This window comes from Semicossyphus pulcher, unplaced genomic scaffold, assembly GCF_022749685.1.
Source record: "Semicossyphus pulcher isolate SPU_LCO1_2020_fin unplaced genomic scaffold, fSemPul1.0.p SCAF_7, whole genome shotgun sequence".
Lineage (NCBI taxonomy): Eukaryota > Metazoa > Chordata > Actinopteri > Labriformes > Labridae > Semicossyphus > Semicossyphus pulcher.
Window position 1 is genome coordinate 4,462,998 of NW_027211748.1, and position 14,851 is coordinate 4,477,848.

At 42.9% G+C, this 14,851-nt stretch overlaps 1 protein-coding gene across 2 annotated transcripts in view; it reads left to right on the plus strand.

The window, feature by feature from the left end:
- lig1 (ligase I, DNA, ATP-dependent) overlaps window positions 1-12,606 on the plus strand; it is a 65,692-nt gene extending 53,086 nt beyond the window's left edge. For both annotated transcript variants that reach the window (XM_069684550.1, XM_069684551.1), the window contains exons 24-27: window positions 2,395-2,448; window positions 7,597-7,740; window positions 9,829-9,921; window positions 12,424-12,606. In XM_069684550.1, the coding sequence (XP_069540651.1) occupies window positions 2,395-2,448; window positions 7,597-7,740; window positions 9,829-9,921; window positions 12,424-12,498 (366 nt within the window). In that variant the 3' untranslated portion in view covers window positions 12,499-12,606. The remainder of the gene's footprint in view (window positions 1-2,394; window positions 2,449-7,596; window positions 7,741-9,828; window positions 9,922-12,423) is intronic.
- The last annotated feature ends 2,245 nt before the right edge of the window (window positions 12,607-14,851 follow it).

The following is a 14,851-nucleotide window of genomic DNA, read 5'->3' on the forward strand; positions in this document are numbered from 1 at the left end:
TTGAAATGTCCTTGAGCCAGACACGAGTCCTCAGCTGATCCACGAGCAGCACTGCTGTGAAGTCCACTCAGACACAGCTCACATAGACTCCCCTCAGAGAATGAGAGGAACGCTAAATGAAACCGAAAAGACAATTAGGTTAGAGTCACGGCAGCAGCTTGTTCTTTGGACTCTCAGCATTACTTTAATTTCACAGGTGCCTATTGAGTTCACTTTGTTTGGATGTTTCATATCCACCGAGAAAACAGAGACTTAAAAACAGCTTGGACTCAAACGGCTCATTCACAGGATATTTTCTTATTATTAGAGCTGGCATAATGGTATGCTAACAACTTTGGCAGTCTTTCCCAATCCCAGTCCCTGAAGCCAAATAGAACTTCTTTATAAATACTTTCTGCCATATTTTAAAATCTCACATCAACACCGCTCTGGGCTCTTTATGCTACTTTGTAACAACAAGAGTGGGTCTGTTGCTTGATATTATCGGAGGCACAAATGACTCAGAGCTACAGGCTCGTATATATGCATTAAAGAACAAAAGTCACTCAATATAATCAGAAATGTTCATCTTAAACTTAAAACAAAGCGCGCAATGCCATCCATTCAAATTCAACACAAACTGAAGGCTGCAAACAGTAGTTGAAATGATTCTTCTCTTTAGGACTGAGTGGCAAACCTCAGTACTTTGAGTACCACCCAAAATCTGTTTGGAGCATTGTGCGTCTAATTTCCATCAGTGGTCGCATGTACAGATGTTACAGTCCTCAGTGTGGAGGCCCCGGGTTCGACTCTCACACGGTCGGCCCTTTGCTGCTTGTCATCCACACTCTCTCTTCCCCTGTTTCTGACGCTATCCACTGTGCTCTCTCTTAGCACAGCACCATATTGGAAAAATGTCAATATCTTTTTGTTCTGCGATATTTATTAAATTATACCAGAAAAATGCAGTTTTCATGTTTATATATAAATGATTAACAATCACACTTTTTATTATGTGGGACTTTTAAGTCTAAAACAAACCCCCCCTCCAACTTTTGGTTCAAACTCTGACACCCTGATGAAAGAGTAGCGAGAGTTCAGGTGGGTCGACACATTTCTTGATAAAACAAATACAAACAGACCTGTGGGCTGCAGTTGTGTTATTTATACGGTATGTCATCAACCACTTCTAACGATGTTTAAATGTATGTTTAATCAGCGTGATCAGCTCGGTGTCGGTAACTTTTGGACTTTCCTGTCGACTCACACAACCTCAGGCCGTGTGTGTGCTGCAGGTGTAGCTGCTGAAAGTCAACACTCTGCGGCACGTCTGCTCCATGAACGTTCCAGGTGACACACAGACTCTGCAGCATCCAACAACAACAGAGTAGCAGCTTTACAGATTTCACTTAGTTTGCTATTGCACATCCTGCGGTGTGACTATTGCACATTGCAATTGTGGTTGTTAATCAATATCGTGCAGCCCGACTCTCTCTGTCAATAAAAGCATATAAAGGTCAAAAAAATCTAAGAATATTCATCTAGTTTTTAAAAACCCTGTTTAATTATGACTTGCGTTGGAGCCCATCTCTTCTGCACCTCCTTGTGTGTTTTGTGTCTCCCAGAGTTGGGAACCATTTCTTCAAATGGAAAAGGGTTTGAAGCAGTTTAACTGTATTATGCAAGGTGTTAAGAAATGAAACTCTTGGTTTGGCACCTGCATTTAAAGTGTTGGGCTGCTCTTTCTCTGGGTAATGTTAGCTCACATATACTCACACCTGTAAATTCATTCAACCATTCAAATGAAGCTGCTGGAAGGGTCTGCTTCAACAAAACAAACAGGTCTTTGCAATTCCCAACACAAAGAGAAGCTGCCTATAGTGTCTTTTTCTGTGTTTAGTGTGGGGTGGGTTTGCAATATAAGGTTGTCACTTGTATCAAAATGCCCCACAGGTGGCGTGGTAGGGGTCTTGGCCTGGCCAGACAGATAAAACTGAATCCATAAAGGTGTCACAGCTGAATGAAGCACCTCTAAACCCTCCTTGTGGTGTCAGGCAGCTTTATAGACACAACGCTTCCGGTGGACACCTCCTGAATCCACCTTTAGAATTTATCTGAGAACTGGAAAATGCTATATTTGCATGATATACCAGCCTCTTTTCCTTTCCCTTTTTATACATGTCAGCCCGCCAGGTGATTCTCGCGTCTCAGCGGGCTCAGGTCTTTTGAGAGGTGACATGACGCTTCAGGCGGAGCGCGCAGACAAGCCGCTCGTCGTATAGAGGAGGATTTGCTTGCTGTTCTGTGTTCAGCTGCTTGCTGCCAAATGTCTGCTGTCTCACCACCAGGGAATATGAGTATGTGTATATCTGAGTGTGTGTGTCTGTTTTTCTTATCTCCTTTCGTCTCTTCCAGATCGGGACAGGCTTCAAGGATGAGGATCTGGAGCAGCATTACAAGTTCTTAAAGGTAAAGTGGCATGTTGTGACTGCTGCACTTTCTAACTCACAACTCAACACTTATTTTTCTCACATTGCTGCCTCCGTTTTTTTAAATCAAATCCTGAGCCTTTTACATTCTTCAGCTGCAACTTACTATTTTTCTTAAACCACCATTTTTGAGTTTTAAAGAACCAGAATCAGTGTTGCTGAGGTCTTTGAAGGAGCAGTTCTCCCCTGGAAAAAGCCACTGCCAGCCAAAGCTGGTGTTCTCTGTAATCAATAGAAGCAATAATATTTGAAATTGGCGCCATAGCTGCGGAGAAAGTCGTACAAACAGCTCGTGGTTTCGCCCATTCTACATTCCTACAACACCCAGTGTGCATTGCGCCCCTCCCTCTGAAAGGAACGACCCAGTGAGAGACGCAGGAGTGAAATAATACCGTTTTTGCTGCAGGCAATATACAACAAGAATATATCGGTGGATCGTCTAAAAAATCTTCATTTCAAACCTGTTGGTTTTGAATGAGACATGACATCGGAGGTGGGCCACATTAGATTAAGGAAGTGTAGTTCAGCAAGCTCCCTGGCCTCCACCAGATGACGTGTTCTTAGCACAGAGCCAAATTGCATTTTTTTCCTACCATAATGGCATTAGCTCCCCATAATAGCATGACAGGACTGAGGTTGAAAATCGGTGAACTGGCCCTTTAAGGCCCCTTTTTATTCCTCAAACAATCATTCCCTCATTTAATTCTTCCATCTTTCCATCTTTTTAGACAGAAATAAGAAGTTTAACACCAAAATGAAATGGCCACTGTGCAAATCTACTTGTAAAACACAACTCAAATACTGCAGTCATTTTGTAATTGACGCCTCCAGGTACTTTTAAGTTGCCAAAATGAGAGAAGTCATAGAAATGAGCTCATGTATTAAAGGAAATGTGTGTTTTTATTCCCCCCTGGCTTGTCATTATAGTGTCTGCTTTTCCAAACGTGCCTCGTATCACCTCAAAGAAATTACAAAAGCATCAATAATGTGCCTTTAAAAAAACTTGTATTTGTTTGCAAATGTGTGAATTGAGTTCCCTTCTGGGAAAGTTTTGGGCAGAGATCATAAAGTAGTTCTGTTTCACCAATAAAAGTCTTCATTCGGAGTAACTGTGTGCCGGCGCGCTCTGACGTTGGGTAATGAATGAATTTCTTTTTCAATTTACATCTGAAGAGGTTCGTTCCAGAGCAGCAGAGCAAACGCATTTGAAGAAATTGACAACTGCTCTCTGAAACGATAGCTGTTGTGGGAGTCACAATTTGTTGAGTAAAAGCAGTTAAATATAGAAGGAACAGAAGAGAGGCTTTTAACATGGAGTCATCTGTTTAAGAAAGTGACTAATTGTGAAATCACATTAAGTGTGTTAAACCTGATTCACTCTCCGGCGCTTTGGACTCAAATAACCTCAAAGTGATGCTGTAAAGGTTAAGGGTTTAAACTGAGTGCTACAAACTGCTGCACAGTGCAGAATCACAGTGATTGAGAAGGCGCTCCAACCAATTTTTTTTCCTCCAGACCATTGCAGCCTGTACTGTAGTGCTTTGTAATGAAGCCCTCCATCTGAAAGTGATGGATGGTGAATTAAGGCGAGCCTCTGGTGTGGCCGTGTTGCTTTGGCTGCAGTGCTGCAAGCCGATGGGACTCCAGACACGGACACGATTGGCTCTGTTCTCCCTCCTCCGGGTGGCGAGGGCCTGTGTGCTGTAGCGAGGGACACGCTGATCCCTTTTGTTTTTCCTGCTCTAATGTGTTTTCTGATACTGAACCCGGGATTTTGGCTACTTCAGAACTTAAACTAGTGCTCCTGTTTGCACAATCTCTACACAGCCCACTCTCTGGATCTGGGAGCATTCTTCAAGGTGTGCTTAGTGTAAACATTAAGCAGAAAAGCCAAAGACAGAACCGGATACAAGCCTCTTAGGTGTAAATATTTGGTTGTTTTACTCTGCTATGATATTTCTCAGAGTATCTGTAGATTCTTTCAGTGTTTATTGAATAAAACAGGGAACCTTCATACATTACCTTGGCTCTGTGAAATCGTGTGACATATTTTACTCTTTACTCGCAAGAAATGGAAGAGTATTTCATCAGCAGCTTGCAAGACCACACAAACAGTCTTCTGTCTGGTTCAAAAAGGATGTAATGTAGATATCTTCCAGAACCTTTTGCTTCTGTTGATACTTTTTCAAAGGTACTTTTGGTTTGTCTGATCTTTGCGACCCCTGTGGACAAAGCACTGACTCTTTGCTGATCCTGTCCTGTACATGCGCGTGTGATGAAACATCTCATCCTGCTGTCAAACGTATCACTCACTGTGATTCTTTTCCTTGGAAATTGTAAACAAAGACACTAACGGGAACGTTGGGGAACGTAGAAATTTCTATACAGAAATAGTCAGCCTGACGATCTTGCTTTAAAGCTGTAACCTCGTAGATCTCAGTTTCGTTCTCTTTGGCGACACCTATGGCGATGTAGGGTGATTGCAGGAGCACACTTCCCAGATATCCAGACAGTGTCGCGCGTGTGACGTCCACGGTTGGCTCCGGCTGTAACTGTTGATTTTCCTGGCTGATGGTCGCTTTCCTTTTTGCTGTTTGCTGACTGTTTGCCTTCATCTGAGCGGAAAAACCAGCCGCTTAGCTCCGCCTACCCTCTCTGGCCTCTCTCCAACCACTGCTGGCTGATGGAAAACGCCTCACTAACTGGGCACCGCTTGTGATTTTTCTGCGAAAGTCACCCAGTCTGTAATACTGCAAATGCAAAGGCTTTCATCAGCGGGCCATAGGCTCAGTCACAATTGTGTTGCCTCATTCGGCGATAGAGACTTTTGTTACAGACAATTATTTAAATGAAAATCTTTGACATTATATCTTTAAAGATGCATCAGTATTAATTCTAAAACTCTGGCCCTTATAACTACACTTTACTCATTAAGAAAATAGCAGGGCTCTGAAAATGTGGCAGCATTACTACAACAAAGTCAAACAGCAGAAAAACGTAAGCAAGACTTTTCTTATTTGGAGGTTAAATGAAACATAGAGTGCCAAAAATGTTGACAATTATCCCTCATTAAACAGAAAACTGTCTGTGCCCAGCAACTACAGCAAGTACAGTAGATCAAGGTTTTAACTGGAGGTCAGTCTGTCTGTGTTGGGTGTGTTCACATCGGACAGTTTGGATGAATTATTTGGTTCACCTTCATTTTCCTTTCCAAATGAATTTGGCTAACCTTGGGTTTTGCAACATTTCCATCAGGACAACAGCAGTAAAGTCATATTGCTACACTGCTGCTCAGATCCTTCAAATTAAAAGGCTTAGCAGGAAAGGGAGAGATTACACTCTTTGAGCTGTCGGCTGAAGGCTTTTTCTGAACAATATATGGACCCAAGTTGGATTGAACCGGAACTTAAAGGGGGGGTGTGATGCTAATTTCAAGCTTCATATTTCACTCTGTGATACCTTAGCATAATTTACAGTTTAAAAAACTGCTCATGTTTCTCACGCTGGTGCTCTGTGCAGGCCCTCATACAGCCTCTGCCTGAAACCACTCAGTCAGCTCTGTCCCTTTAAGAAACCCCGCCCCTACAAGCCCGCTTTCTTCTGATTGGCCAGCTCTCCGAAGCCTGCTGAGGCTGCACTTTGTGACGTCACAGTCTGAAACCTGTCGTTCACAGCAGCCTGCGGACTGAGCTGAGAAGCCTGGGGATTACTCCAACATACTTTTACCTACAGATTTGAAACTTCACCCCCGTTTAGTCAGGACATCCAACATTGTAACATTATATAAACTGTATGTATGTCAAACAGCATAATACCCCCTCTTTAAGTTTTAACTATCAGGTGATACTCTGAATGAATCTTTTGCTTTACTTGAGCTGACTTCTACAGGCTGCTGCTGAGGCGTTTGCTTTGGGTGTTAAAAATCTTGTTTTCCCACTAATCAACAAGTCAAACTTCTGCACTCACCATTAGTGCTGCACTGCTTCAAAAACTGCTTCCCCCAGCAACAGCACCTGTACCTGATTATAATTACTCTCCTTAAATAAGGCTCTTTACATATGCCCTCAAGAAGGATGCAGTAATTGGTGTAAATGACACAAATATTTGCATGTAAGTGAGACGACTCCCACACATTATTATGGTCTAGGAGGTGCTGTTATATCTTCCTCCCATAAAGACTAAGAGTGTTGCTTTAATGTGGATGAGCCACGTCTGGCTGATGCCTGACCCGTCAAATAAAGTGTATAAGTGTATCACTATCTGGTGTCTATCAGCGGCAGTGCTTTATGAGACTCAACACGCCCACCAGCTCGCTCATTGTAATTCACTCTGTGTAAGAGTGTCACTTGAATGCCTACAGTATAAATAATGTGTGTTAGAAAACCAGCACCACTACTGCTGGAGCTTCCTTTTCCCAGCATTACTTAACTATGACCCAGTTCTGTGGACACTGCGGCACTCTCGTTAACATTCTACCGTTTCAGAGTCCCGTACGCTGAAATGAGATGTTTTACGCCAAAGTAAGATGGGTGTCGTTTTGTAAAGTGTGACACCTACACTGACGGAATGATTGCTTATGTCAAAGTAAAAACGGCACTGTTAAATATTTAAGTCGAGACGACGGTTTGCTTACAGAACAGGAACAGTTTGGAGGATTGTCTTTATCCTAAAGAGTGAATATAAGGTAACCAAAACGTGCATAGGCAGCTGCTTCTGATTGAAATCTTTCATGTAGGTGTATGATAATGCGCTTTGAAAGTCACCCTCTTATGTTGCCCCTCAGGCAAGTAGCTATCATTTGAATATGAGAGTGTTCAGACTGTGCGGTCTCTTGGGAAGCGATTGTGAGGCGGCGGCAGGGCAACCATAGCCACTCTGTCACTGTCTCTTTATCAGCTCTTCTGTGACTGCATTGACCTATTTTGTACATTGTGCTTGTCTGCATGTATCTACAGTCTATACTTTGTTTATGTTTACTTCTTTTCCCTTTAATATCTTAAGTTCTTGTCTGGTGGCCTCATTTTAAACTCTAAGAACCTGGATATGCTTAATATTGCTTTGCTGATTTACACAATTGAAAACTTTTTATATAAATCCTAATGAATAATATTTCTTCTTTGTTCTTCAGGAGCACATTTTGCCCAAGCCCCGCGCCTACTACCGCTTCGACCAATCAGCAGAGCCCGACGTGTGGCTGGACGCCGTGCAGGTTTGGGAGGTGAAATGCGCCGACCTGTCGCTGTCTCCCGTCTACAAGGCTGCCATGGGACTGGTCAGTTCAGCATGTTAATTCTCTTCCCCCTCCATGCGTTTCTGCTGATAAATCCCGTCTGTTATGGTCTGCTGCCTGCAATAAAAGTCACAATTAGAGCTCCTTAATTGAGTTATTAAAACAGTTGTAAAAGATGCTGGATTTAATGGAACAGATACTCGTTTATTAGCTGTACTTTGGCTGAATGCTGGAGTCAATCCCAGAATGCACATAACATTAAGAGGATCCAGCTCTCATTATAACCATAGTTGAAATAAAATGGCACTGAGATAAATCACTTCTCTTGATCTGGCAACATTGTAGTCCACATTTTTAGTGAAACGACCAGTCCTCGCCATCTTCCCTGCTTGTTTCTCTGCTTGTGTTCCAATTTGTTTTGTAAGTCCCCACTGGTGAAGTGAGTCTTAAAACCTGGTGCGTACGACTAAAACAAATGATCCTTCTTGATTGGTCTTAGACTGCTGTAACAAACTTTAATGGGAAAATGAAAGTTGTAAGTCTTTGTGTCCCATTCTCTTTAAGCCAGAGATATACTTGCTTTTAACTACTCATTCGCATGTGCCTGTTCCCCGCGTCTGTTTAGAGCGTGGGCTGTGCACATCCTCAAAGTTAAGGCTATGCATAGGCAAGATGCAGTATGCACATGACTGGTAGGGGCAGTGTAGAGGCAGAGGGGATGTGACAGGGTCGACACAGCAGCAGGTACCACAAGGGCAGAACATTTTCCAAGACAAGTTGATAGACCAAGTATGCAATATCCACACCTGTACGATGTGTCGTTGCCACTGCACAGCCACAAACATGCCTGTCAGAACAGCTGGAGGCAGATACGTTTATTTGAGAAGTTGACATGGAAACCTGCAAAACCAAATGGAAACAAATCCGGGACCGTTACGTCCGTGCACGGAGGAACATGTTAAAGAAACAGAGTGAGGACGGTGCAGACGGTGTGCTCTGTCCACTGAACACACAAAAGCTGTCGCTTTGTCTGCTGCGATCTCAGAATTAATACAATGGGTTTTTTTCACAGCCGACATTTTGACTTCTAACAGGAGGAAAAGCACAGGTGTTAATAATAACTTCAACAATGGTTCTGCTCTATTCAGGTGTCCGAGAAAGACATGACAGGCAGTCAGCATGCACACAACCAGGACCATGACGTTGAAGCAGCTAAATGGAATAGAGCCATCATTAATGCTGCTATAAACAACACCTGCGCTTTTCCTGCTGTGATATGCTGAAAAGTCTTCTGTAAAAAAGCCCTATAGTCACCTCCCCGAGTGTCGCCATGTCTGTTTACATATGGTCGTTGCATACAGCCTCAGCTCTCTGGTGTGCCCTCTAGAGGTGTCCTCAAGTAGCACGCGTAGACCAGAGACAAGTATGTGAACACTTCCGCTCATGAACGCAAGTATATCTCCATCCGTAGGCGTTAAAGAGTTCTTTAAATAGTAGCTTATTCTATTTATTGGTGGTGTCGACCTTGTTTTCTCTGAGAAAAGGTTCCTTTGAGTGTTTGTTGTTGCACATTATTAACTTTCCCCTGTGTGCAGTATTTATTATGAGGCTGTTGTAAGCTCAAAGTTGCAGCCAGTTTCAGCTGAAACCTCATAACTCTCACTGATTTTGTTTGATCATCGTTGTTTTAACTGACCTATCAAAATTGACACTTAAGAATACTATAAAGTGCATTTTATATTTCTGAATTTCTCCAGTCGAGACAAACATCTACATTCATATAATCCTTCAAATATCTTGACTGCAATTCTTCACATATAACACTTTTCCTTCTCAAACAGCCCGTGTTATTGTTAGAAAGGAAATGTGCAGCGCATCTGTATTTGAAAGTCATAAGAGAAATTGAAAGGCAGATAAATGGAAACAGGTTTTTGTACAGAACTGAAAGATCATTTTTGTTTTTTCTCTTTCAATCATTCTGTTTGATGCTTTAAACCTTGAAACCTAATGGGGCTGCAATAGCTCAGAGAAAGTTTTTGTACCATTTTCAGTACAGTTCAAGTAACAGGGACACATACACACATGTATCAGAGGCTCTATCCTGACTGTGATTGTTTCTCCCTGCCTCAGGTGGATCCAGTGAAAGGCATTTCTCTGAGGTTCCCCCGCTTCCTTCGGATCAGAGACGACAAGAAGCCCGAGGACGCCACCAGTGCAGCTCAGGTGAATACAACAGGGCTGTCAGATCACTACAGAATAACGTCACACACACATTTCCAGCATCAATATTATGTGTAGGGCGTTGTTGAGAATCACAAGGTCAAACGGGTCAGTCTTGTTCTATGGAATGATGACCGTAAACCAATAAAAACCCAGTTGTGTTTTTGTCTGGGTTTACTTGAAGTGCCGTGTAAAGATGGAGCATCACTTCACAAGAGCTCTCCTGTAAAATTTCAAGGGTGAACAGCGCTGCAAGGACGATCTCTCTTTATACTCGCGTTGGTTTATGTAGTGGCCTCCCGCTGCATGAGGAACAGAGCTGTATAACAGTCAGGTAAAGCTGCATGTCTCCTGGTCAGCAGATGATATACAGTGAGACAGCAAACCGTAAAGCATGTACAGTAGAGATGTGCTGGTCAGCTGCACCTACACCTGAGGACACACACACTCAACTATCTAACTACAGCTAATTATTAACTGAACTGATTGTGGAGAGGTCTGCTGACTGCTTTAAATCCTTTTAAAGAGGGGGATCGTGCTGTTTCACATCTTCAGACATAATGTTACAATGTTGGATGTCCAGACTAAACCTGGGTGAAGTTTCAGATCTGTAGGTGAAAGTCTGTCGGAGTAATCCCCAGGCTGCTCAGCTCAGTCTGCAGGCTGCTTTGAACGACAGGTTTCACACTGTGACGTCACAAAGTGCAGCCTCAGCAGGCTTCGGAGAGCTGGCCAATCAGAAGAAAGTGGGCTCGTAGGGGCGGGGTTTCTTAAAGGGACAGAGCTGACTGAGTGGTTTCAGGCAGAGGCTGGTGTGAGAGTTGTTTTCACTGTAAATTATGCTAAGCTACTCCACAGGTATCACAGAGTGAAGCTTGAAATTCGCATAATACCCCCCCTTTAAAGTATTAAGACAAAAACAGCATATTTTACACGCTAACAGAGCTCGGACTTTAAATAATTCGGCCTGTAACGAACAATTCTTGTCATTATTGAATAGTCAGTAGATTGTTTTCATTAACAGATACATCACTTGCAGAAATAAAGGTAAAAAAGGAGTAAATTTAGGTGAAGGTGTCAGTCCAAAAGTTAAATATAATTATAAAATAAAATTAAGTCTGAGAGAAGAAAAACAGCTAATTTTTGGCCTTTTAGCTTAAAAAAATCGTTAAGTGATTGAAAGATTAGAAAAAGTTTTATCTTATCTTTAATTGGTAGTTCTAAGAAATCTCTCATGTTGAATATGCAAAGTGCCATGAATTTAAAATATATACATTTTGCATTTTGCATTACTGTATATATGTAATGTCAAACAATAGTCTAATGAGTAGTGTCCAAAATCTATAGTCTAAAGTCTATATCGGTAAAAGTATTAAATCGTGCTCTCTTGAGCCGGTGTCTGGATCGACTCACTTTCTGAGAAAGCTTCTGTGTTTGTCTTTGACTCAGCTCAAAATCAGACCATCAGTGGTACAAGCATCTCCAGCAGCCAGACAAAAAGCTTCTAACATTACGCTGTGGTTTGCAAACGTGTTCGACGTGTACCGCTTTGTCCGACAACAGGCTTCATTTTTCAGGTTGGATTCTTTACTAAAAATTTTAAGATGCTCGCCGGCACCAGGAGACTCCCTGGATGCACAAACTGACTGACAACTAAATCCAAGCCAGGTATCACGCAAGCATTGCACATTGTTGTGTAACGGCACACAGAGGACGTTCACACATCGAGGTGTGATGAGGCCAGAAAGACAGAGGTGTAGCCTGTATTTCTATTCAACCTGCGGCTGAATCCAACTTTTTATAAGGTCTGATTCATTTTTTATAATGTGAATTTCACTGGTTTGAATTAACAGCCATCTGTTAACAGTGGAGTCTATTTGTGCTCAGGTGGGAGTTTGAACACCAGCTGCATTTAAATGATACTTCTGTCAGTTATTATCTGTTCAGACTCATACACCAGCTTTATAACAACACATGGTTTCACATCCAGCGATTTAGCCGTCGATTTAAATGATACCTGACCGCATTCAAGCCAGAGGGAGGTAAGCAAACGCGGAGGCTGCACAGGTTGGACGCGGTCAGCTTCAGGCTGAGGATCAAAGCTTCTCCTCGGTGCTGCGTAGGAGAAATAATGTGATGTTTCGTTGTTTTCCTCCTCACTGTGCCGCCCTGCTGCACCGGCGCTGATGCTGCTGCTGCTTCTGGGTGGGCCTGCTGCTCACACATTATTCATTGTCCCGCCTTCCACTAACCCCCCTCCTCGCCAAACCCTGATGAGCTCAAGTGAACACAACCTCTGTCTCCCAGTCAGCAGCTGGGAGTCAGCGACTTCAAAGCGCGGGATATGAATAATCAAACTGTTATTTTTAGCCTCTCCTCATCATGTAACTGACCTGACTCCATGATCCCTTTCTCCCTCCCTCCTGCTCTCTCTCTTTCATGCATGCTCTCTCATGCAAACCCCCTCCCTCTTTTTCCTTCAATATCTCTTCTCCATTTCTGCAGATCGCTGATCTGTACAAGAAGCAGCAGCAGATCCAGAACCAGGGGGAGAAAGCTGATCCGGAGGACTACTACTGATCCTCTGCAGTCATCAGAAGAGAATAATAAATAATGGCAATTTTAAAATAATTGTAAATAGCTTCGTTCTTGTTGTAATTTTGAATGACAATAAAGGCTCTTGCCAGTTTCAAGCATTTGTGTTATTGATTTATTGATGCTCAGATTTCCCTTTCAGAGCCAAAATTGCATAAACATCTCAGCCCAAACAGCGAGCACGAAGTCAGGAAAACGAAACTGACCCAGCGGTTACAGCTGACCTGCTGGTAATAGATCCCTATCAAAAATTCACAGTGCAAAACCGCCCCAGCAAAACACGAAACGTATGGGCGGCATACCAATACTGTCAGTTGGCCTGATTTCTGCTTGAGCACCCCAAAGGCGGCGGCAGAGTGCATTGAGCGTGTGCAGTAATAAGAGGACAAGCCAAGGAGATCGGCTGAAACGTTATTAGAAGCAGAAGAAGATGCGGGAGCTGACAGTTGCTCAAACAGCAGGACAAAAGCGAAGCACTCACAGCTTGCATTAGATGGTGGAAATCCACTAACTGTCCAGCATGAATCAATCAGAGACTGTTGGAGATGTGCGGAGGGGAGGGTGGCGGGGGGGTCAGTTTGAGAGCCAAGGACGGGCAGTTATTACACCGAGAAGCAAAGAGGATTTTGAGTTTACTGCACAGTGATGCCGTGTGAGAGGATGTGAGTGTGCTTGTGACGGAGATTGAAGCACTAAGTGTTTGCGATGTGTTTGTGCTTCTCTTTGTGTGAGGAGTAAGCAACTCGGAGTCGCATTAAATGCTAAGTAGAGCGAGTGTGCAGGAAATATTTAGCTGACATTGACACACATGAACTGAATTCTGGAGATTTTTGCTTTGCATATATACACATCAAACAAGGGCGCAGAGCTTCATTACAAACAGCTCACATCACAGCAAATAAACTCCTTTAACTTTTCCTCAGGTCGTGCTCACAGATTTTAAACCACACTAATATGTTGTAACTGAAATAACTCAGCAACTACTGGATTGATTGATTGCTCTGACACTTGGTACAGAACTTCAACTCGCCCAGAGGTTGATGTCTTCCCCCCTGATCCCTTAACTTGTCATCCAGCTCCATCATAAGTTCAAAATGTAAATGCTTTCCATATGCCTGCAAAACTAAAGACATCCCCATCGTGTGTAAGCAACTTGTGTTAAATGTCTCTTTGTAAATGTAAGCATGCTAACATCTTAGCCTGCTTTTGTGTGCTCCTCTGATGGTCCCAAGTAGGCTAATTGTTCTTCCAACTTCTGTGTTTTCATGAGCAGAAGTCATTATATGGAAACAACATGGACCCAGCAAAGAATGGAGCACACTTCCCAGATATCCAGACAGTGTTGCATGTGTGACGTCCACGGTTGGTTCTGGTTTGAACTCTTGATTTTCCTGGCTGACGGTCGCTTTCCTTTTCAGACTGTTTGCTTCATCTGAGCGTCGAGTTTGTTTCTTGTTCTTTGGATTTTCACTTATTGTTGAAGTTGTATCTGTAGTCATCCATCTTTTCTTTGTTTGTTCAGCCATAGTGGATTACTGTTTACTCGCAGATCACTCTGTGTGAGCAGCAGCTTATGGTAATAACCAAAACTGTCATACAAAACACATAAAAATCAACCCAGCTCTTTGGTGAGCCGTCTTTCTGCATAATATTACTCACCTTGTTTTCTTCCTCAGAAAGTTAAAGGAGAAATTAAAAATATTTTTTTCTGGTGGGAAACTAATTTTCCGATTGTTACGCCACATGTAGTGTTATACTGTTCAAGGAGGTGTAAATGGCAAACAGTGTATCTGTACCAGCTTTGTCACCGTCGACATGCTGAGCTGAGCATAAAGCAGCATTGTGCCTGAGTGCAGCCTTACAGCTGCTAACATGGCTGTGGACTCTTGAAGTGAAGGGATGTGTAGCAGGTAATCAGTGATGTATTGCTCTAGCACAGCAGCAGGAAGTGTTGCTGAACACAATGAGATGCAGGAAATAATTTACAAGCGTTGGTAGGCCGGTATTCATGTGGCTGCAAGGAGGCATGTATCAAGTGTGCAATTTTCCAGCGCTGGCTTGTGTGCAGAATATTTGTATGAAAACTGTTGCCAATTTGTTGGTGACTCACGCTGCATGTGGCATACTATTGTCACGGTTTCCTTATGCAGAGCGTTTTTTATTTCGTATACTAGAGAGCTTTTGAGATTACTATTTGTTATGCCGTCTCGATATGCAAGTATGCACACTGCCCGACTGGTGATTTGCCTATAATTTGTGTGTGTGGGCTGAGTCCTGCGTCTGCTGAAGGGGAGTCTGAGAAGGACGCCATTGTGTAGAATAATCATGGAAATTGCCC